Source organism: Phacochoerus africanus, chromosome 8 (assembly GCF_016906955.1).
Source record: "Phacochoerus africanus isolate WHEZ1 chromosome 8, ROS_Pafr_v1, whole genome shotgun sequence".
Lineage (NCBI taxonomy): Eukaryota > Metazoa > Chordata > Mammalia > Artiodactyla > Suidae > Phacochoerus > Phacochoerus africanus.
The window spans coordinates 30,860,283-30,881,371 of NC_062551.1; the positions used below are offsets into that span (position 1 = coordinate 30,860,283).

Consider the following 21,089-nt stretch of genomic DNA (forward strand, 5'->3'; position numbering starts at 1 on the left):
GCAGCTTAGATCTGGGGGGGAAAAAAAGAAAGAGAGGTTAAAACCCAGACGCCTACTGGAGCCAGCCAGGCAGCATGAAAAACTGAGCTGCTCCATGCCACAGAGAACGTGGGTCCCGTCTCAAGGGAGCTACTAATTCCATTCAAGTCCACCCTACTGTAGACCTGCTGGACTTTGGGTCTAATGCTGCCAGAACCGATTTTTTTGTGTGTGTGTGTCTTCTGAGGGCCGCACCCGCAGCACACGGAGGCCTCCAGGCTAGGGGTCCAACCGGAGCCGCAGCTGCTGGCCTACATCAGAGCCATGCAACACTGGATCCGAGCCGCGTCCGTGACCCACACCACAGCCCACAGCAACGCCGGATCCCCAACCCACTGACCGAGGCCAGGGACCAAACCCTCAACCCCATGGTTCCCAGTTGGATTCGTCAGCCACTGAGCCACACAGGAACTCCTGCCAGAACTGATTTTTCAAAAAATGCTCAAAATTAGGATTTTATATTAAATCTAACTTTTAAATATGGGCAATAGCGAGAGATGGTATTTCCAATAACCTATTCCCTGTCTGTCTCAGCTTAGTTTTCCCCAATCTCAGGTCCTGAGGCAAAGGCTTACATGCAGGTGGCTTATACGAGAAATGATCCCGTAAGTGAAAGAGTGAAGAGAAAAACCACAAAGAGATGTACTCTCGGGCTGCTCCAGGGGCTGGATGCTGCCGGGACTTTCTGGGGGTGCTGACAGCAGGCGTCTTGGAACTGCCCGCTCTGGGAATGAAAGAGGAAACATATATCCACCCACTCCCTCCCATTTGGTTAAAGGTGGCCCCACAGGTGTCAGTTTTCCCGCACTTCTCGGTGGCATGTGTGTGGGTGCCGACAGCTTCCCGCTGACATCCCAGGCCCATCCATCAGAAAAGCAAGAGGTCCATAGTGGGGGCTGTCAGGCTTGTCAAAGCAGAGGCTGGAACAGGATAGAGCTGAAAGGATTGGAAGTGATGCACAAGAGGTATCCTCGGTGTGGCCCTCCTGCAGGAGGCAGATGCATCTTCATTCTGTTGAACCCAAGCTTGGTCACATGATTCCTTTGGCCAATTAATAGGAGCAGAAGTAACACAAGACACTTCCGAGCAGAAGCTTTAGGAACTAGCATGCAATTCCCCCTCCTGATCTCTGTCATGACGTGCAGCAACACATGCAGCTCAGTCCCTTGGGTCCTGAAGTGAAGATGACATAGATTAGAGCCAGAGCCAATAACACATAGAGTGGGTGACTCTCGGTCATTAGGGTTTGAGGATTGTTTGTTACTGTAACAAAGTCCAGTCTAAGCTGATGCATGCAACAACCAAGCATAAAAAGAATTTTATTTATTTTTATTATTTTTTATGCTCTTTTTAAGGCCACTCCCTTGGCACATGGAAGTTCCCAGGCTAAGGGTTGAATCGGAGCTACAGCTAGTGGCCTACATCACAGCAACTCAGAATCCAAGCCGCGTCTGCAACCTACACCACAGCTACGGCAACACCGGATCCTTAGCCCACTGAGCAAGGCCAGGGATCAAACCTACATCATCATGGATACTAGTCACGTTCTTAACCTGCTGAGCCACAATAGGAACTACTTAAAAAGAATTTTAAAACAACACAAAAAACAGCAAAAAAAAAAATCCAAAAAATAGCAACCAAAAAAACTATGCAAGATGATCAAAATATGCAGGTGTTAGACCAGGATACCATTTTGTCTTAGAAAAACAAAACTCTAGCTTGATAAATGGACTGACGTGGTCTTTGGAGTTCACTTTGCAAGCTGTGGGTTTGGGGAGGGTGGTCTCTGCTCTGCACCATCACATCTTGACCTTGGTGCCAGCCATCAGCAGACCAGGAAGCTTATGAAACGAGGCCTCCTTCCAACTCCTGCATGTTAACAAGCATGGGGAGAGGGTGAGATGGATGTACCAAGCAGAAAGGATGGGTAAAATGTGTCCCTCAGGGGGGCGGAAAATGGAAGGGAGGCATCAGACTGAAGGGCTGAGTCTCATGACCTCTCTTTCCACCGAGAAGAACAGAGACTCATAGCTTTACTCTTTGTAAATTCAATAGGGCTTGGTCAGCTCCCCAGGTTTAGCAACATCACCAAATAAATATTGACCCACAGGCTGAGTACAGAACTACTGACCACATGAAGCTCCTTCCCTGCCACAGGGCCTTTGCACATGCTATTCCCCCTGTTTAGAACAACACCACGCAACAGAAACATAATCCAGGCTACAAATGTAATTTTAAAATTTTCTGCCTGCCTCTAGAACGTAAAGAGGAGCAGGTGAAATTAATTCTAATAATAGTCTTTATTTAACTCAATCTATCCAAAATATCATTCCAACATGCAATCAATATTTTTAAAGATGAAGGAGATACTTTACATTCTTTTCTTTTCAGACTAAGTCTTTGGAATCTGGTGGGTGTTTTACTCTCTCAGCTCATCTCAATTTGGGATTTCAAGTGTGCTATAGCCACATGCAGTTGGTGGCTACTGTATTGGACAGAGCAACTTTAATTTTTTTTACATTATATTTTTGATTGAGTTTGCTTCTTTTTAGGGCCGCACTAGCGGCATATGGAGGTTCCCAGGCTAGGGGTCCAATCGGAGCTACAGCTGCTGGCCTATGCCACAGCCACAGCAATGCAGGATCCAAGCCGTGTCTACAACCTACACCACAGTTCACGGCAACACCAGATCCTTAACCCACTGAGTGAGGCCAGGGATCGAACCCACCACCTCATGGTTCCTGGTTAAGTTCATTTCCACTGCACCACGTTGGAAACCCCAGTGCAGCTTTAAAACACACCTCCCCCAGAATCTGACACCTGGCTCCATCTCAGCTAAAACATCACCTCCTCCTCACAAATTTGTGACTGTGCCTGTAAAGTAACAGTTCTTTTATTCCCCATCACATCGCTCTCCGCTCTCGATATTCATTTCCTAAGGTTGCTGTAACAAATTATCACAAACTAGATGGTTTAAAATAACAGGAATGTATTCTCCCATAGTTCCTTTTTTTTTTTTTTTTGGTCTTTCCTAGGGCTGCTCCCACGGCATATGGAGGTTCCCAGGCTAGGGGTCTAATCAATTGGCGCTATAGCCGCCAGCCTACAACAGAACCACAGCAACACAGGATCCGAGCCTCGTCTGCAACCTACACCACAGCTCACAGAGATGCCGGATCCTTAACCCACTGAGAAAGGGCAGGGATCAAACCCGCAACCTCATGGTTCCTAGTCGGATTCGTTAACCACTGAGCCACGACAGGAACTCTCTCTCCCATAGTTCTGAAGACTACATGTCTATAATCAAGGTGTTGAAAGGGCTATGCTTTCTCTGAAGGCCCCAGGGGAGAATTCTTTTGTGCCTCTTTCTAGCTTCTGGTGACTGCCAGCAATCTTTGGCCTTCCTTGGCTTATAGAGGCATCATTCCAACCTCTGCTTCTGTGTTCACATCACCTTCTTCCCCTCTGCCTCTATCTCTATGTCTTTTCCCCTCTTCTCATAAGGACAGTGGTCTTATTGGATGACGAGCCCACCCCTACCCCAGGAGGAGAGGCAACTCCAAGATTCATCTTAATTAATTACATCCGCCATGGCCTTATTTTCCAATAAGGTCATATTCTGAGGTTTCGGGGAAAGATATGAGGGTGGGAAAGACACCCACCCTCCCCTTCGGCCCACCCTGTATTGTTTGTGCTGTTTTGTAGAACTTAACACATCTGAATTTATCCTGCTGGTTCTCCTCTTTGGCATCTGATTGCTCCACTAAAATTCAAGCACCACGAGAACAGGGCCCTAGGCTGGCCAGCTCATCCCTCCCAGCACTTTGCACAGCTCCTAGCACATGGAAGGCACATGATGAAGAGCTGTTGCAAAGAGAAAAGGAGAGAGAGAGAAAAGCAGGATGGAAGCCGACTTTGTGGTTTGACGTTTTTAAGATGGTGCATGGGAATCAAGAAAGGGCTGACATGAGGAGGGGGGAGCAAGGGGGTCCCCGGGGGGCTTCCTACCAGTGGCTATTCAGGGACCAGCCTTTCTAGTCTTCCCAGAAGCTTTAGAATTGGCCCGGCTGGGGCTCCTGGACTCTCTCCTCCGGACTCCTGAAAACCTGCCCTCAACCTGGTTAGCTGGCAAGGCCAGCACCAGGAAGAGGGGTAGAGAGAAAAGGGAAAGAAGAGGCATTTACAGCACCTGCCCAGGTCACATTCTGTGCCATTTTCTTCCCATTGGAGGATTGGCATCTCCTGCAAGGGTGTCCCATCCTCACGCCTGAGGATGCAAAAGCAGCGCTGCCACTCAGCTGACTGTGGGTAATGGAAAGAAGTGGCCAGGTCTGGATCGGAGCAAACGGGGATGTGTACAGATAAGTGGGTCGCTGCTCATCTCGAGGTGATTGTGCTCATAAAGGAGTTTCCTATCTCTCAGTCCTCTGGTTTTTCAAACAAACTCTGAGATCTAGATTTTTAAAGAAAATCATCTAATTAGCAAGTGTTGGCAGGCAGTTCAATTTGAAAAAATTCTATGGGGGAGTCCCCATTGTGACACAGCGGAAACGAATCTGATTAGGAACCATGAGGTGGCAGGTTCGATCCCTGGCCTTTCTCAGTGGGTTAAGGATCCAGCGTTGCCATGAACTGGGGTGTAGGTCGCAGATGAGGCTCAGATCTGGGGTTGCTGTGGCTCTGGCGTAGGCTGGTAACAACAGCTCTGATTAGACCCCTAGCCTGGGAACTTCCATATGCCAAGGGTGCAGGCCTAGAAAGACCAAAAAAACAAAAAACAAAAAAAAAAAAAAACAAAAAAGAAGAAAGAAAAAGAAAAAATTCTATGGGGACCAAACTGACTCCCCCCACAATGCCTATGACCAGAAGTAACCGCTGATTTGCAACCTCTGGTGCAAGGCAATTCCTGTTGGCCTTGAAGAATCTGAAATTTCCTAACAGCGTGGATGGCAACAAAGCAGAACGCTGGTCTGTGAACTCATGCAGGTAAACTGAAAGAAAAAAGGCAAGGAACAGGTCCAACATCCGCAGTTCAGTCTAGCAAACCAGAAACCTTCTCCCCAAGCTCCAGCCTGGTCTCTTGCAGGGGTAATGGGCCTTTGGCTGGCTGTATTTGCACCCAAGTCCTCTCCAAATATTTGCATGACATGTGAAGATTAAGGGAAAGGAAAAGCCCAGCAGTCTCATTGCCCTTTTCCTCCAGTCAAACCAGGGACCAGTCTTCCAGTATCCCCCTCCCAAACACCCAATGTCACCTCCACAAATCCCCCCAAAGACCCTGTTCTTCCTCCCAGAGGGAGGAATATCAGATGGAGTTCCAGACTTTGCCAAGCTCTCTAAGCTGCAGTTTCCCCTTCACTAAGATAAGGGCTAGGTCATACTCCAATTTCATGCAAATTAGAGAAATCTGCTTTTTCTCCACTGCTGCCCTGAGCCGAGGAACACAGTTTGATGAGCACAGAATGACTGAACATCAGACTTTTGTAATTCCTCATCTAGGTCTGCTTGCTCAGTGAGTGGGTACTCTTGTTCAGTGAGCAGCCTGCACAACCATACATGGCCACCTTAAGCTAGTCTCTCCCTACCTTAAGCTAGTCTCTCCCTTATAGGTCTATTGTGAGAATTAAATGTGATACTGTCCGTACATGCCACATTACCACAATTTTTTTGGTAAAACAGTAAGAACTCAACATGTTATTTTTTATTCTGACGCAGCTGTTAAGGTCCTCGAATAATTTTAGATGGTGTGGAAAGAGAATGAATTAACATTATTGAATAGTGAGAAACATTCCTTTTTCAATTTTCTCATTTCTTCTAGAAAGATACAGTATTTGACACTCCCAACACTTGCTAATACACACGCATGCGCGTGCACACACAATCAGACCTCTAGAAGTCGTTTCCAAGCAAGCTACATGGATAAAACATATTAGCATTTCTTGGTTGGTATTAGCTGTGTTTATCTTTTAAAATGTCCTTTTATGGTGAGAAATAGCACTTTAATTTACAGAGGTAGTATTAAGTTTTCTGTCCAAAAACATGGATCTAGTTATTTTAAATAAGTCAATCTAAGGAGAAGCTTTAAGCAAATAATAGTAGAGGGGGTACCAGAGGTTTTGAAGTTCTGGGGACTCTTTACACAATTCCAGGCAAGTCCAGGTCTTGACATTTTTACTTTTAAACCAAGAGCTCTCAACTTTCCCAGTATGAAGTTGGAAGAGAAAGGGGCGGGGGGGGGGAGAGAAGATGGGGATTTATGCAAATATTTAACGGCCAGAGGTTCCCTACTCACTGTGTCTAGAAGGAGGGTTCCAGGCCCTTGCACTTCTGGTTTCCCAGCAAGGAGTATGTCCATTCGCTCCCAACCCAACTCAAGAGTTTGCTCCTGCAGAGCTCCTGACTTTCAGAAACCCTCACCTCTCACCTCTCCTGAGGTGTGCCTGGCTCCTGGGTCCTGAGCTTTGCAGATCTTCCCCGGAGGGCCTAGAAGGACTGGGTCCTCTAAGGTCCGCTAAGCCCAGGCAGAATCGGACTCGGGACACAGCCCAGGGGCCTGCCCGCAACTTTCCCCCACCAAGCACAGCCACTGCTGGCTCCAAGATTAACGAGGAGTGAGCGGGGCACCCTACACAATGGGGCTGTTTGATCCCGAGACTCTCGGAATCGCAAACAATTTATTGCCATTAGACGACGTTGTCAGGCGCTAATTTCCTGGTGGCGCTCTATCACAGGCCTCGATACACCAGGGCAGGGGGCTCCGAGGCCCGTGGGCTGGGGGCGCCAAAGGAACTGTCGCGAGCCAGGCGGGGGTTCCCCTAACGAGGCTTTAATGAGAGGAGAGCAGCCGGCCTTTGTGAAGAAGCCCAAGGAGGCGGCGGCGGGACCGTCGCTCTGCGAAGTCACTTCCTTCCCCAAGCCCCGAGCGCCATGAACCCCGCTGAGAGCCAGCTGCGGCCACCAAGCCGGCTGCCCACTTCGGGCACTCTTGAGCCCGGGCCACCCTCGCCGGTTCCGAACTGCAACTTCGGCAGGAAACGCAGCATCTCCATGCAACAATGCAAACGTGCTCATTACCATCTTGTCAATATGCATGAAGAAAATGCGCTAGGCTGGCCGAGCCCCATCGCCCGGCTCTGGCCTCAGCATCCAATAAAGGGACATATTCATCTCCCAAGATGGATGAGGAGGGGGCGCCTCCGGGAAGGCAGATCCACTAGGGGGAGGGGACAGAACCTGGAGAGGAAGAGCAAGCAGAGGAAATAAGCGCGGAGAGGAGAACCTGAGAGACTGACCAAGAAATCGTCGTGGATAATAAATTAGGATGAAAGAGAGGGAGGAAAGAAAGAATGAGAAACGAGGGCGAGGAAGAGCAACACGGAGAGTCAGGGAGAGGGGAAAAAAAGAGACATAAAATAAGGAAAGAGGGAGGGAGCAAAACTGAGAAAAGTGAGCTGTAAAGTGGTCCAGAGGAAAAAAGAAAACAGCGAAAGAGGGAACGGAAGGAAGAGAAGAAAAATCAGGGACCCAGAAATCAAATACAGTAGAAAATGGGAACACAGACGGATAGAGAAAAGCAAAAGACAGGGAGGGAGTGAAACAGCTCGGGTCAGGTGGAAAAGGATGATCCCGGAGAGGTAAAAAAAAATACCATCCCTCGCACCGAGGGCCAGGTTTCCCCATCCAGGCCCTTCTGAGCGCTTCGCTCAATGGCTACTTGGAGACCCAGGGACGCGGGCCAGTTGTGGGAGGCGCAGGGGAGGAGTGGAAGCCAGGGGTCTGCCGGCCGGCCTTGCGCCCCTCCTCGGGCGGCCCGGCCCGCTGCGGGTGCCCGGGCCTGGCTGGGGGCCCACCCCGCCCGTCGCGGCCAGCCTCTGGCCTGGCCATTCCAGGGGCCTCTCCCTCACCGAGAGTAAAGTTGGCAAAGTTTCTCCCAAAGTTTTCCCGTCGCTTCTCTGCACGCAGGGAGGGGCTCCGAGGCCCCAGCAGCTGGTGGGGAGCGGCAGCCTGTTCCGGGGGCGGCTCTGGAGGCCACCGGCCCGCGCTTCCTGGGTACTGAGGTCTGCATTCCTCGCCAAATACATATCCCTCCCGGTGCGGACACCAGGCCACGCACTCGGGCGTCCACGCGGCTGCTAATAGCGGAGAGAGAGAGAGAACGCAGAAGGGAGAGAGGGAGAGAGAGAGAGAGAAAGAAAAAAATATTCTCAGCTCAATTTAAGTCTCATGGAAAGGGCTTACAACTGTAATTAAATCATTAAATTCTTGTCTACGCTTCACAGAGCGGAGAGAAATTAACTTCCCACCAACCTCATTTTCTATTTGAACATGAAATAATGATTTTCTGCCCGTCTAATTACAAAGCCAACATCTGATCAAGCCAGCATCCAGAGGGGATTATCGCATGCACGAGTATTAGACCTCATTACCAGCTTGAGTGCAAAATTATTACATCTTGTAATTGGATGGTGAGATTTATATACAGATCGGCCCGGTTTCTGTAAGATTGTAATTACAAGCTTCGTTGGTTAGCTACTTATCAGAACTTTGCAGGAAAACAAAACAAATGACTGAGGAAAACGAGCATTTCATTAACCTGTAACCCGAGCGCGGGGGGAGGGAGCGGTGGGAGCGTGCGCCGCGGCGTCTGCAGGAAGCGGAGGGATCGCGGGTCTGCACTGGAGCCGGGGGACTCGGGCCTGGAAGGGAAGGACAGAAGATGGGCCTCGGCGGAGAGACAGGGCTACAGAGGCGGCCCCAAAGACGGGCACGCGCGGGCACCTTGGGGCTGGGCCAGGAGGGTATAGGAAGGGGGCCTGCTGGCTCTTGGCTCCTGTACGGAGCGCGGCGCAGCCCCGGAGCCTAGCTGGCCACCAGCCCAGGACATACGTCAGGCCGAGGCTCCAGGTGCGAGACCGGGGAGCGCTGCTGTGTGAGCTAAGCGAGTGGTCTGAACACCCTCGCGCATTCCCCACGCTCTGGGCCGCGTTCAGAGAGTCTGCATCAAGGCTTCGAAGTGCTTTGTGCTCTGAGAATATTGGAAGAGAGCGAGATGGTGGAGAAAGGTTTGCACGAGGCGCGTTTTTTGCGCACAAGCCTTTCCCAAATCAACTTCCCATGCACCTGCCTTTCCTCCCTAAGTGTGTCACTTTGACCCCATCTTTTGAATTACAAATCCCTGTAAAAGCCTTGGCTGTCCTCGGATCCCAGAGCTCAGACGGGAGCCGGGCTTCATTGGCCCGATGGAGGAGGGGAGCGAGCGCCACGTCGGGGCTTGGCTGCCTAGGATTCTGAGTTCCGACTTGGGCCGCGGATTGCCCAGGCCAGGGCAGGGCTGATATCAGCTGGAGACTAGGACAGTGGAGAGGCCGCTTCTGCTCACGATGTAGGACGCCTGGAGGTATCTGATTAATCGAGGTTCTTGGGTCGACATCTGGGTTGGAAGCTCACTTTCTGGGTCACGGGCCCCAGGCCTGGAGTGGCTAGTTCACTGAGAACAGCCTCGCCCCTTTCCTGGCCTCTTTTCCGCCTTCCCGCAGTCCAGCGAAGCCAGGTCGATAGCTGGTTAATGCAGATGGAAGAAGCCTCTGCAGGGTTCATTGTTCTCTCTTTCACTTCTGGAAAAGCTGACTTAAATAGTGGCCCAGTGCAGCCTCAGTTTCCCCACCCCTGAGTCTCCTTAGCCCCACCCCGGTCAGGTGCCGCACTTAGTGCAAACTCTAGTATTTCAGGGCCGTCGAGGCTCTGGGACTGACATCTAGGAAACGCTCCAGGAAATAACGTTACCTTCAACTTTGTAATCCTGAGATTTTTCTCGAGAAGGTGAGCCCATGATTCTGTATGCTTTTTCACTGAAAGGTTTAACTGCAAACGAAATCAGACACCTGGGGAAATATTTCAAACCCAGAGCTTTCCCCTGATATCTGCCCTTCTGGTGAGACTCCAACTAAGGCCAACGTCCAGCACCAGGAAGAAGCAGGTGGGGAGGGAATAAGAGAAACAGCTTGACCCAATTCGAGAAGGCCACCGCTTAGTTTCCCCAATCGAACCCCAATCCTAGCTGCCCCCAAACTTGTGTTCTCCCCAATTTTCTCCGACTCTCAAACCTCCTGGAGTCATGGGCTCGCGGGAAGAATGGTGGAGAGAGGCAGGGGTGGGGTGGGGGTCAAAACTGGGTGCCAGTGGGAGTTCATTCCGGAACGCGGCTCCCCAGAGCTGCTGAGACCGGAGATAAGTCAGGAACAAGGCTTTCCAAGCCCTCCACTCTGGTGGAATTCGTCTTCGATTCCTCTATCAATCAGCGCGCAGCGGGCCAGTTTCCGCCTCTTAGCCCGGGCTGGCAACTCCTAGGCTGTCTACGCCCCGGTGTTGTTCCCGGAGCGTTCCCGCTGCAGGCCTGGCCTCTGCGTCGTCGGTCGCCGTGGCGGCCTAAAGCGTTTAGCCCGGAGCCGCGGCAATACCGAGAATTTCAATCCCGCACTCCCCAAGCCGTGAAGGTGGGCGCCCAGATACGGGGATTTCAGGTTTGATGTAGGGAATATCCCACTGTAAAACTACAAGGCTTGCCTCCCATCCCCACCCAAGCGGGTGGGAGGATCCTCGCCGCAAGAAAACAGGTTGGTCTGGAGGCCGGGGAGCAGGAGAAGGGGTAGTGTCGAAACGAAGAATCTCTACGGACCGAAAATTCCAATATACAAAGTTCTCCAAGCGCTCTCCAAAAGTTCCTGGGGCCTCAGCCACCCAGCTCCCTGCTCCGCCCCCACCCCACCCCACCCCAGCTTTGGGCGCCCGTAGGCTCCACTGTCCTGACGTCGCTCCCCAGATCCCCGGGGAGTCCACCCTGCGGCGCCCACACCCGCGCCGGGAATCCGCCATTTCTAATGAGAGATTCGCACCCTGACAGCCGTGCGGCGTTAACGTGGTTAATTTCAAGGTTTGGTCCTCTGGAGTAGGGGGCTGCTTCGCCTCCCTGGGCAGTGAGATGGTCCTTGAAGACTGGACTAGAACGCACCCCGCCCGTGCACTCGGTAAGCTCCCACCCTCCGCCTCTGAGAGTATCCCGGAGTCAAGAGGTGCGAGCTGGAAAGGGGGCCCGGGCAGAGTAAAACCTCAGCGCCTGCCTGAGACCTGGTCTGGACCCGACCCAGGCCCCGCGCGCTGGAGCCGACGGAAAGGTACCGAGAGGCGGGAAGCTGGAGGGGCGAGCTGACCCTGTTCTAACCCCGTCCCCGCGCCTCTCGCTCCCCCTCCCGCCGCAGGCCAGAGGGGGCGGGAAGGGACTCCGAGAGTCCCTTCCCGCCCCGCCCGGCCCCGCCCTGCGCGCAGTATCCGCGGGGGTGGGCGGCCTAGCCTGCAGGCCGCCCAAGCGATTGGAGACTCGCGAAGGAGACGCAAGGAAAAGTCGAATAAGAGGGCGCAACGTCAGACCCGAGATTTGGGGAAGGGCGAGGGAGGGGGGAAGGGCGGAGACGGACACACGGACACAGATACAGACACGCACACCCCGCACGGCAGGCGCCCAAAGTGTCCGCAACTTTAGGCTGCCTTAGCTCAGGGCGCAGAGGCAAGGGATAGGGGTGCGGGGCGTGTAGTATGAGTATAGAGAAATAGATTTTCAAAAGAAGAAATGGAGTGAAGAGAAGAGAAAGGGGAGAAAAGGGAATAGTAAGAATAGGAAAGAGAAGGAGAAGGAAGAGTTTTGTAGTGTCCAGGAGCGTGAAAGAGCCCGAAGGAGCGGAAGCGGTCCTGGGGGAAAGAGGAGCGCTGAGAGGGAGGGGAGGGGAGAGGAAGGGCGAGGAGGGGGAGTGAAAACTAGAGGAGGGCGAAGGAAGCTCGGAGCGACACTGCTCAGGGAGAGGAGGGCAGTGAGGAGCGTGGCGCGGGCAGAGGCTGCTCCGGCTGCCGAGAGGAGGGAGCGCGGCGCAGAGAGGAGGGGCTTGCGGGCCCGTAGAAATGTCAATCAGAGCCCGGAGCCCGGGGAATCTCCGCCAATCTGTTCGGACCTGACCTGGCTCCTCGCCGCCGCCGCCGCCGCCGCCGCCGCCGCCGCCGAGCAGATCAATAGGCGAACGCGGAGTGCAGCGCAGCGCGGGAGGCAGCGCGGCCCCAGCCCGGCTCAGCCCCTGATGAGCGCCGGAGCCCGCGGGCGGCGCTGAGCTGGGCGGCCCGGGGGGCCTGGCCCCCTCTCCGTCCGTGCCCCGCGGGCCACCATGTCCTTCCCCCAGCTCGGATACCAGTACATCCGCCCGATCTACCCGCCCGAGCGCCCCGGGGCCGCCGCCGGCGGCGGGAGCGCCGGGGCCCGGGGCGTCCCGGGAGCCGGAACCTCAGAGCTGGCCGCCTCGGGGTCCCTGTCCAACGTGCTCTCGTCCGTGTACGGGGCGCCCTACGCCGCGGCGGCCGCGGCAGCCGCCGCTGCCCAAGGCTACGGCGCCTTCCTGCCCTACGCGGCGGAGCTGCCCATCTTCCCGCAGCTGGTAAGTGCCCGGGGAGCCGCGGCTAGGGGGTTGGAGCTGGGGCGCTGAAGGAGGTGAGCCCGCGAGAGTAGATTAGCGGGGCCTGGGCCGGGAGGGTGGAGGCGGCGACGGCCAGCGCTCATTCGCGCTGCCTTGGCGCGTGTCCCTTCCTTCTCCTGTGCGTACAGGGCACGCAGTATGAGCTGAAGGACAGTCCGGGGGTGCAGCATCCGGCTGCGGCCGCCGGGTTTCCGCACCCGCACCCCGCCTTCTACCCATACGGCCAGTACCAGTTCGGGGACCCGTCCCGTCCCAAGAACGCGACCCGGGAGAGCACTAGCACGCTCAAGGCCTGGCTGAACGAGCACCGCAAGAACCCCTACCCCACCAAGGGCGAGAAGATCATGCTGGCCATCATCACCAAGATGACCCTCACCCAGGTGTCCACCTGGTTCGCCAACGCGCGCCGGCGCCTCAAGAAGGAGAACAAGATGACATGGGCGCCCCGCAGCCGCACCGACGAGGAGGGCAACGCTTACGGGAGCGAGCGCGAGGAGGAGGACGAAGAGGAAGATGAAGAAGACAGCAAACGCGAACTGGAGCTGGAGGAGGAGGAGCTCGGGGGGGAGGAGGAGGACACTGGGGGTGAGGGCCTGGTGGACGACGATGAAGACGAGGAGATCGATTTGGAGAACTTAGACGGTACGGCCGCAGGGCCTGAGCTGGCCCTGACTGGGGCAGCGCACAGGGACGGCGACCTCGGCCTGGAATCCATTTCAGACTCCAAGAATAGCGACTCAGATGACAGTTCCGAGGGCTTGGAGGAGCGTCCACTGCCCGTCCTGAGTCTGGCCCCAGTGCCACCGCCGGTGGCCGCGGCTCTGCCATCTCCGCCTTCGCCCTCAGCGGGCCTGGACCCCTGCGCTGCTGCACCAGCGCCCGCCTCGGCCTTGCAGAAACCCAAGATCTGGTCCCTGGCCGAGACGGCCACAAGCCCGGACAATCCGCGCCGCTCGCCTCCAGGCGCGGGGGGTTCTCCCCCCGGGGCAGCCGTCGCGCCCCCAGCCCTGCAGCTCTCTCCCGCCGCCGCCGCAGCCGCAGCTCACAGACTCGTCTCAGCGCCGCTGGGCAAGTTCCCCGCTTGGACCAACAGGCCGTTCCCCGGCCCGCCGCCCGGCCCACGCCCGCACCCGCTCTCCCTACTCGGCTCGGCCCCTCCACACCTGCTGGGACTTCCCGGAGCCGCGGGCCACCCGGCTGCCGCAGCCGCCGCCTTCGCTCGGCCGGCGGAGCCCGAGGGCGGAACAGGTGACTGCTGAGCGCAGGATGCGGAGGGAGGGGGGCGAGTCTGGAGGTCGCGTCAGGGCTGGTGGAGTCGCGCAGGTCCCTGGGGGCGCAAGGCGCCGACCACTCCGCGTCTGCCTCCCCGCGGGCCTGGGCGGCGGAATGGAGCGCTCTAAAAGCCCTCCTTTTTCTTCCCCGCTTCCCTTAGATCGCTGTAGTGCCTTGGAAGTGGAGAAAAAGTTACTCAAGACAGCTTTCCAACCCGTGCCCAGGCGGTAAGAGACCCCGTTCTGGGGAGGGGTGTTGGGACCAGCAGGCGGGGCGGGGGCGGGGGGGGAGAGTGCAGAGGAAACTCGGGCTTTTGCCCGGGAGGGGTTGGTGGGGAGCAGCTAGGACGAGCTTTTAAAAGGGAATGAAATACAACCCACCGTCGGCCCTGCGGGCCCAGAGATGTCTCCACAGTCCCAATCAGGCACCCGGGCTCGGCAACGGGTACCTCGCTTTGGAACCCCGAGCCCGGCCCGTCCAGCAGGCCAGGCCCATGGATCTGGAGCAGGCGGTGGCTCCCGTGCAGCCCACTTTCTTCTCCTCCCGGGACCAAGCGTCCTGACGCCTCCCGCCCATCTTTTAGTGAAACCGGGAGACCAACACCTACAGCTGGACCTCATTTCGCCTTCAGACGCCTCCCTGCCCCGGCCTCAGCCCTGGGTTGGGTCTCTCGGTCCTAGGCAGCTTCAGCGCCCCAACTCGCTTCCTGTGCTACCACTGCCTCTCTCTTGCAGGCCTCAGAACCACCTGGACGCTGCTCTGGTCTTATCGGCTCTCTCCTCATCTTAATTCTTTTTTTAAAAAAAATTTAAATTGTTGTAATAATTGTAAAAAAAATCGCTCTGTATAGTTACGACTTGTAAGCATGTCGTGTATGAATACCTAAAAAGAAAACTCAACAGAAAAAGAAAGAAAAGAAAACAAGTCCCCCGCAGCCCTCCCCCAGTGGCTTCTGTACCCAACAGTAGCTGAGTTTGTGAGGTTTGTTCCGTTGATTTGGGGAGGGGGGTGGAGTTTCCGTGAGAATAGGCGTGTCTGACATTTTTTGTATATACAGAAAAAAGTGTACATATGTGTGATCCAAATTGTACAAGAAAGTATCTATTTTTGGCTAAATAAATGAGCTGTTACCACTTTGACTATATCCTGCCTGTCTGTCGGGGCTGGATCTGTTTGGTGTCTTTTGTCTTTTGTTTTGCTCCCCCCGCCAGCATGTTCGAAGAGTCTCTGGAAGCCGTGGAAAAGAGGGTCAGGCGAGAGTGGACCCCGTGGTCAGAGGAGAGCAGAGGTAGAGGAGAGGCAGCAGTGGCCCAACTATGAGATGACACTGGAGAAAAGGCAGCTGGAGAAGTACCCCAGGGTGCGTGAGAGAAAGGGCAAAGGGGACAGGTGGGAAATGGGTCAAGATTGCCTACAAGGAGCTGGGAAACTGGGCCCGATGCTCCAGTCCACTGGAGCAACCGATGGGTCTTGGGATCACAGAGCAGAAAGACTCAGAGAAGGAGCTGGATGCCCCCCCCACACACACACAATTGAGGCACAATAAGACTTTCTCAGTCTTCTGTAAAGGGCTGGGCATGCTCTGCTTAGGCCCCTGTCCAACCACATGGCACCCCCAGACTGCTTCCTATAGATGCAGGGATGGAGGATGGAAGTGATTTGGGAGGATATGGAGGAGCGGGAAACCTACAGGTACACACCCTTGCCTCTTGGTGACTTCGCCTGGACAGTATTGCCACTTGGGACATTTAGGTCCAGGTAGCATCTGTGTGTCCTGACACCCCCAGTGGGTTGAAAACCCAGTGGGTTTTCTGTAGGTGCCCTTAAAGGGTAACTGTCTGAGTTCCTGGCACTGCTGGGGGTTCGGGCTGCTGCACCCACCCCTCCGGCCTGGATTCCGGCTCCTGGCTGGACTAGGGTGGGCAGGCCAAGGGAGGGAACCAGGAAATTTGGGACTGGAGCTCCCTCTACAGGACAAAAGGGCCGATTGGCGCCTGCCTTTGAGGCCTCTCCAGCCAGGCCTGACTTCTCATGCTCTCCACGCCTTCTTTTTCCTCTTGTGGTTGGCCAGCCTTGCCCACCTTTGCCTTGGAGAAGTTGTAGGGATGTTGGAAGAGTGGCACCTTTGAGTCCAAAGTGGGGGTATCACTTCTGCATCTCCCTCCCCACGGTGAGTTAGTAAATTCATTCATAGGGCAGCCAGATGTCTGGTGCTGCCTGGTGGGGCATGTGACAATCTCTTGGGTCCTTGGGGAGTTTGAGGAGAGCAGGCATGCAGGAAGTCACAAAACAAGGCATGACATTACACACCTTGAAGATTGGGTGGAAGTGGAGGGGGTCTGGCAAGGACTGGTCCATGCAGGCACAGCACCCACTCCCCCAAGGTGACTCCCACTGAGGCTGGGGCAGGTGGGACGAAGGGTCTGTGGGCTGGCATGTCCTTCCGCAGCCTGTGGGGCCCACTGAGGGCTGGTGAAGCAGAAGCAGACAACCAGCACAGACCCTGCAAAGATGAGGCTTGCTCCTCCAGCCCCTTCCCCAGAGGCCAGAGACGTTTCAGGGTTCAGTTTTGGCCCCTTCCCTGGTAGCAGGTGCAGACTGTGGCTCAGCCCTGGCTTTGGGTACAGAGCCCTGACGTGGAGTCTGTTTCAGCTGCCTGGGCCTTGGGCCTTGGAGGCCAAGCTTCAGGAGCCGGGCAGAGGCCTCTGATTAACACGAGTATCTTTACACGGTCGACAGCCTCAGAGCCCCTCAGCTAGTATCTGACGAGCTCCATCACCTTCATCAGAGCTCAGACCGAATTACCCTCTCTACCTCCTGGGAAGCTCTAGGCAGCCAGTTAGCTTCTCTGCACCCTATTTCCTTCTCTGTAAAATGGGAATCATGACTCTTCCCTGGCAGGGTCATTGTGAGGCTGAGACAAAGACAAAGCCTGTCCAGGGCTAGCATGGGGTAGGAGGGGTGAGTAGCTCTAGCCTTAACATAATTCCAGTGTCTCAGACCCCACTACTCAAACTCTGCACAACATTCTGCCCCAGCCCCTTCCCATCACCCATAAAAGCCAAGTGTCTGTGTTTGGGTATCTCGGGACCCAGCTGGACCAGGGAGAAAGGACACTCTCCAGGCAGGAGTCCAGCAGGGGAGAGGGTGGGGACAGAGGCCAGGAAGCCTTTGATCGCCTGTCCTTGGTATCTCTCCAGGGAAAATCCTAGGGTTTGGTCAGTTTTTCAGGCCATCCGATTCTGGCGATAATGGTCCTTGAAGGAGACAAATCCCTGCCCCACTGCAAGGGCGGGATGAGTGATGCTGGAGGAGAGTTGAGGTTCGCCTGGGAGAGGCCCCCATGGGTGTGTATCCTCTTTCCCTTAGAACACACAGCCCTTTCAAGGAGCCTCAAGTTGACCCCAATAAGATACCATGTTCAAAACAAAAAGGATCCCCGTAGGCTTTTCAGCTAAAAGGCGGAAGGGAAGCCCACTTTTTTGCCCCATGTTCATTTCATCAGGGACCAGATTCTTCAGCCTTTTCCCAGGACCTCCTCCCTGAGTCCCCCCCTCATCACCCCTCTTTCAGGGATCCTGGGAACTGCCTCCTCCATCCTTTATTACCTGGTCTTAACATCTAAAAAGGAAAAAGAAAGTTAAAGAAGACTGAGAGAGAGAAGGAAGCCGAGAGAGAATGAAAGAGAGTGAGAGAGCAAAGGAAGCCAGTGAGAGAGAGAGAGAGAGAAGGGAGCCAGAGAGAGATTCTTATCCTTGGTCCTGATGAAGCTTCAATTAGAAATAAAATGTCAATCACTCCGCCTGGAAGGGGTTCCTGCTGTCGGGGCTGGTTATGCAAAGCACCCCGAGGTGTGTGGGATAATCAATTAGGTCAGAGGGAAGAGTATGTGTCCCTGCTTCCCTCATTATCTGCATGGAGCTGGTGGTGGGGTGGGAGTGGGGGTGGGGGGTGCTCACGGGGCGGGGGAGCCTGAGGAGAATACAATTATCTCCCTAAGTGATGGCCCACCTCCGGGACCAGCGAGGTCGTGGTTTCCCATGGAATTTATTCTTGGTGAATACAGCAAGGAGGAAGCGGGGTCCAGCCGGAAGGCAGCATGGAAGGGCCAGAGGGCTATGCAGCAGAGGCTTCGGGAGGAGGAGGAGATTCCTGGAGTTCCCGTCGTGGCGCAGTGGTTAACGAATCCGACTGGGAACCATGAGGTTGCGGGTTCGATCCCTGGCCTTGCTCAGCGGGTTAAGGATCTGGCATTGCCGTGAGCTGTGGTGTAGGTCTCAGACACGGCTTGGATCCTGCATTGCTGTGGCTGTGGTGTAGGCCAGCGGCTACAGCTCCGATTCAACCCCTAGCCTGGGAACCTCCATATGCCACAGAAGCGGCCCAAGAAATGGCAAAAAGACAAAAAGACAAAAAAAAAAAAAGGAGAAGATTCCAGCCACTCACCTGCCCCAGGGGAGGAGTGGGGAGGAGGAGCCACCTCCTGAGCTGCCACTCTCTGGGCACCTGGTGGGCAGGCAGGGCCAAAGGGTCCGCTTCTTAGGCTTTGAGTTCTGGAAGGTTAGAGCGAGGGATTGAATGCTTGGGTAGGAACTGGGTGTCAGACTTGTTCACTAGTTTGTTGGGACTTTTTCTGCCAGGAGCTTGCACTGGGCTTAATTGTTTATAGCCCTCTAGAAATGTCCTCTGCATGCCAGCATTCCTGGTTGTCAGCACCCTCTACCTCCATCAAATGAAAGTGGGCACTTGGGAGTTCCTGTGCTGGTACATCGGAAACTAATCCTACTAGGAACCAGGAGGTTGTGGGTTCAATTCCTGGCCTTGCTCAGTGGGTTAAGGATCCAGCATTGCCGTGAGCTGTGGTGTAGGTCACAGATGTGGCTCGAATCTGGCATTGCTGTGACTCTGGCGTTGGCTGGTGGCAACAGCTTGATGGGACCCCTAGCCTGGGAACCTCCATATGCTGCAGGTACAGCCCTAAAAAGCAAAAAATTAAAATTAAAAAAAAAAAAAAGAAAATGAGCACTTGCAGGTATGTAAAATTGGCGTCTGTGGTTAGAGCCACCTCCAGCTTGAGTGGGGGCAATCTCACCCTCCCTTGAGTTCCCACTTTCACCTTCTGCAACTTGGAGAGGATGGGCTTAGACAAATTTATTCAAACTTTCTTGCAGCTCCAACATTGTCTAGGATTAGGCATGAATGAATGAAGTGTAGGTCTAAAGACAGTTACGGGGATGCGGGGGCCCCATAACCTCTCTAGAGGCCACCTCTTGATCCTAACTGGCCACCGTCATCTGACCAGCTTGACTGCATTAAACATGTCTGTCTATTGTGTGACGAGCTAAGTTCTGAAAGCAGCTGCCACTCCCCCTCACCCCAAACAGAAGCTCCAACCCCTCCAAGGCCATCCTGATGGTCCGGATGGAAAACCCCACAAGGCCCCTCTTCCTGAGCGCAGAAGAGGTCCTAAGAGCGGGTCTCCACCAAGGGGATCCCCTCACTTCCGGGACAGATGGTGATGTCTGGAGACCCTGGTGTCATGACTCGGTAGGGATGCGAATAGCATCTCATGGGGTGGAGACCAGGGATCCTGCTAAAGGTCCCCCAAGGTGCAGGCCAGTCGCTGCCAGGAAGAGTTATCCAGGTCAACACCGAGCCAAGATTGAGAAACACGGCATTGGGGCACGGGGAGAGGTGTCTGGGGCAGTCACCAAAGGTGTTTTCTCCCAGAAACCACAGCTTTGTGGAGGGAAGCATTAAAGCATTAAAGGGAGCGCAAACAGGAAACGAGGCCGGCCTGGGAAACAGAAGGAGCCAAAGAGGAGGGGTCAGCTCAGCCTGGCTGCCCAGGTTGCCCCTGGAAGTGGGACTCTCTCGGGGCCAGAGGGACAGCATCTGCCCCCAAGAGGATGTGTGTCTGGAAAGTTGGGACCTTTCTCCCTGGATATTTATATCAGGAGCAGGTTCCGGAATGGTGTCACTGATGAAAGCCTAACTCCTGGGGGTTTTGCCTCACAGCGATTGCCACCTCTTAGCTGCTGCCAGCCCTTCCACGCCCATCAATGCATCTGTTTATTTAATTGCTTGTGTTACCCCAGAGTGCGTGCATGCGTGTGTGTGTGTGTGTGTGTGTGTGCATGCGTGCAAAGGTATGTGTGTGGATGGGTGGGTGGGTGTGTGGGTCCCACATCAGGGAGCAGGAGGGAGACAAAGCCAGGCGAAGGTCTTACTCCGGAGCCAGAGCCGGCAGCTAGGACACGGGAAGGCGGTGATTTCATGGCTTTTGTCCTGTGTTCTCTCACTGCTCTAGGCCGCTAACAAGTGGGCCCGCGGCCCTCAGGGCTTTGGAGTGCACTCATCTGAGAGATTGTGCTCTTCTCAGCCGCTCAGATTTATTTTGCCAAAGTTACAGGGCAATTATGGAAATGCGCCCTTTGAAGCCGGGCTGATTTCTCTTTATTTCCTTCTCTCTGACAAAGCAGCGCGCTTCCCTGCCTCTTGTGGGCTTTTTTTTTTTTTTTTTTTCTCTCTCATCCTCTCCCTCTCTCTTCCTTTCCTTTTCCCTTCTCCTTTTTTTTTTCTTTTCTTTTCTGATAATTATTAGATAGTGGGAGTTTCCAGGGGGTAATTTACAAAGAATCTTTTAAACGGGGATAAAAATATGTATAGATGAAAAGAACGTCACTCTCATTAAATGTTATGTTGGGGTGTTTTTAACGGGATTTGACGGCCAGGAGGAAAGAAATGAACCCATGAGACGAAGATGGGACCTCTCACACCCAGGTGGTTGTGGGTCTTACACCCTTGCCAGCATGAGGCCCACGGTGGCCTGGCAGGCCACCTGATTGGCCCATAGACTGTTCCAGCCACCTCCACCCCGCCGGGGCTCCTGCCACGCCCCTCGCCTCGAGCTCCCCAAGTTTCGCAGGACAAGCGCTCTGCTCCCCTTTGCTCTCACCCCCATAGGAAGAAGAGGCCCAGACTCGAGAGAGCTGTGTTTTCTGGGTTGTGTACACTATTCATCACTGTAGCTCGGAATCTGGAGTCTCTGTGTGAATTCACCCCACTCACTTCTCTCCTCCCACCCCCACTTGGTTCGATGTGACACTAGGGTGTGCAGAGAACGTGTCTGAAGCCAGATGGGGTCCACCTGGAGAGGTGGCCTGCTAGGCCTTGGGTGGGGGTTGGGGTCCTGGGTATCTATTTTTTAGAGTGGCTTTGAAGCTGTCTCCATCCATCTTTTTGTTTGCTCCTTCCTTCCTCTCT

General features: G+C 54.5%; 2 protein-coding genes across 3 annotated transcripts; one reads left to right on the plus strand and one right to left on the minus strand.

Annotated features, from left to right (window-relative positions):
• Positions 1 to 5,752: 5,752 nt before the first annotated feature.
• Positions 5,753 to 10,911, minus strand: LOC125133181 (translation initiation factor IF-2-like). Its single transcript, XM_047791313.1, has 4 exons — positions 10,805 to 10,911; positions 9,823 to 9,920; positions 8,633 to 9,133; positions 5,753 to 8,171 (listed from the first exon to the last, which is right to left on the minus strand). The coding sequence occupies exons 1-4, from the start codon at positions 10,909 to 10,911 to the stop codon at positions 7,750 to 7,752; spliced, it is 1,128 nt and encodes a 375-aa protein (XP_047647269.1). The 3' UTR covers positions 5,753 to 7,749.
• On the plus strand, positions 10,397 to 14,967 carry IRX3 (iroquois homeobox 3). 2 transcript variants are annotated; one of them, XM_047792122.1, is made up of 4 exons: positions 10,397 to 12,512; positions 12,680 to 13,799; positions 13,984 to 14,050; positions 14,407 to 14,625. In XM_047792122.1, the coding sequence occupies exons 1-4, from the start codon at positions 12,246 to 12,248 to the stop codon at positions 14,501 to 14,503; spliced, it is 1,551 nt and encodes a 516-aa protein (XP_047648078.1). In that variant the 5' UTR covers positions 10,397 to 12,245; the 3' UTR covers positions 14,504 to 14,625. The 2 variants fall into 2 exon arrangements, with proteins under 2 accessions (XP_047648078.1, XP_047648079.1); XM_047792123.1 differs by having other exon boundaries at positions 10,399 to 12,512; positions 14,558 to 14,967.
• Positions 14,968 to 21,089: the final 6,122 nt, after the last annotated feature.

Excerpts from the sequence above, each read along its gene's own strand:
- LOC125133181 (XM_047791313.1), bottom strand. The coding sequence starts at position 10,911 with ATGGCGGATTCCCGGCGCGGGTGTGGGCGCCGCAGGGTGGACTCCCCG. Across the intron at positions 9,921-10,804 it reads GCGCCCAAAGCTGGGGTGGG|GTGTCTGATTTCGTTTGCAG; the intron begins GTGGGGTGGGGG and ends ATATTTCCCCAG. Across the intron at positions 9,134-9,822 it reads TCAGGATTACAAAGTTGAAG|GCTTGTGCGCAAAAAACGCG; the intron begins GTAACGTTATTT and ends GATTTGGGAAAG.
- IRX3 (XM_047792122.1), top strand. The coding sequence starts at position 12,246 with ATGTCCTTCCCCCAGCTCGGATACCAGTACATCCGCCCGATCTACCCG. Across the intron at positions 12,513-12,679 it reads TGCCCATCTTCCCGCAGCTG|GGCACGCAGTATGAGCTGAA; the intron begins GTAAGTGCCCGG and ends CTGTGCGTACAG. Across the intron at positions 13,800-13,983 it reads GGAGCCCGAGGGCGGAACAG|ATCGCTGTAGTGCCTTGGAA; the intron begins GTGACTGCTGAG and ends CGCTTCCCTTAG.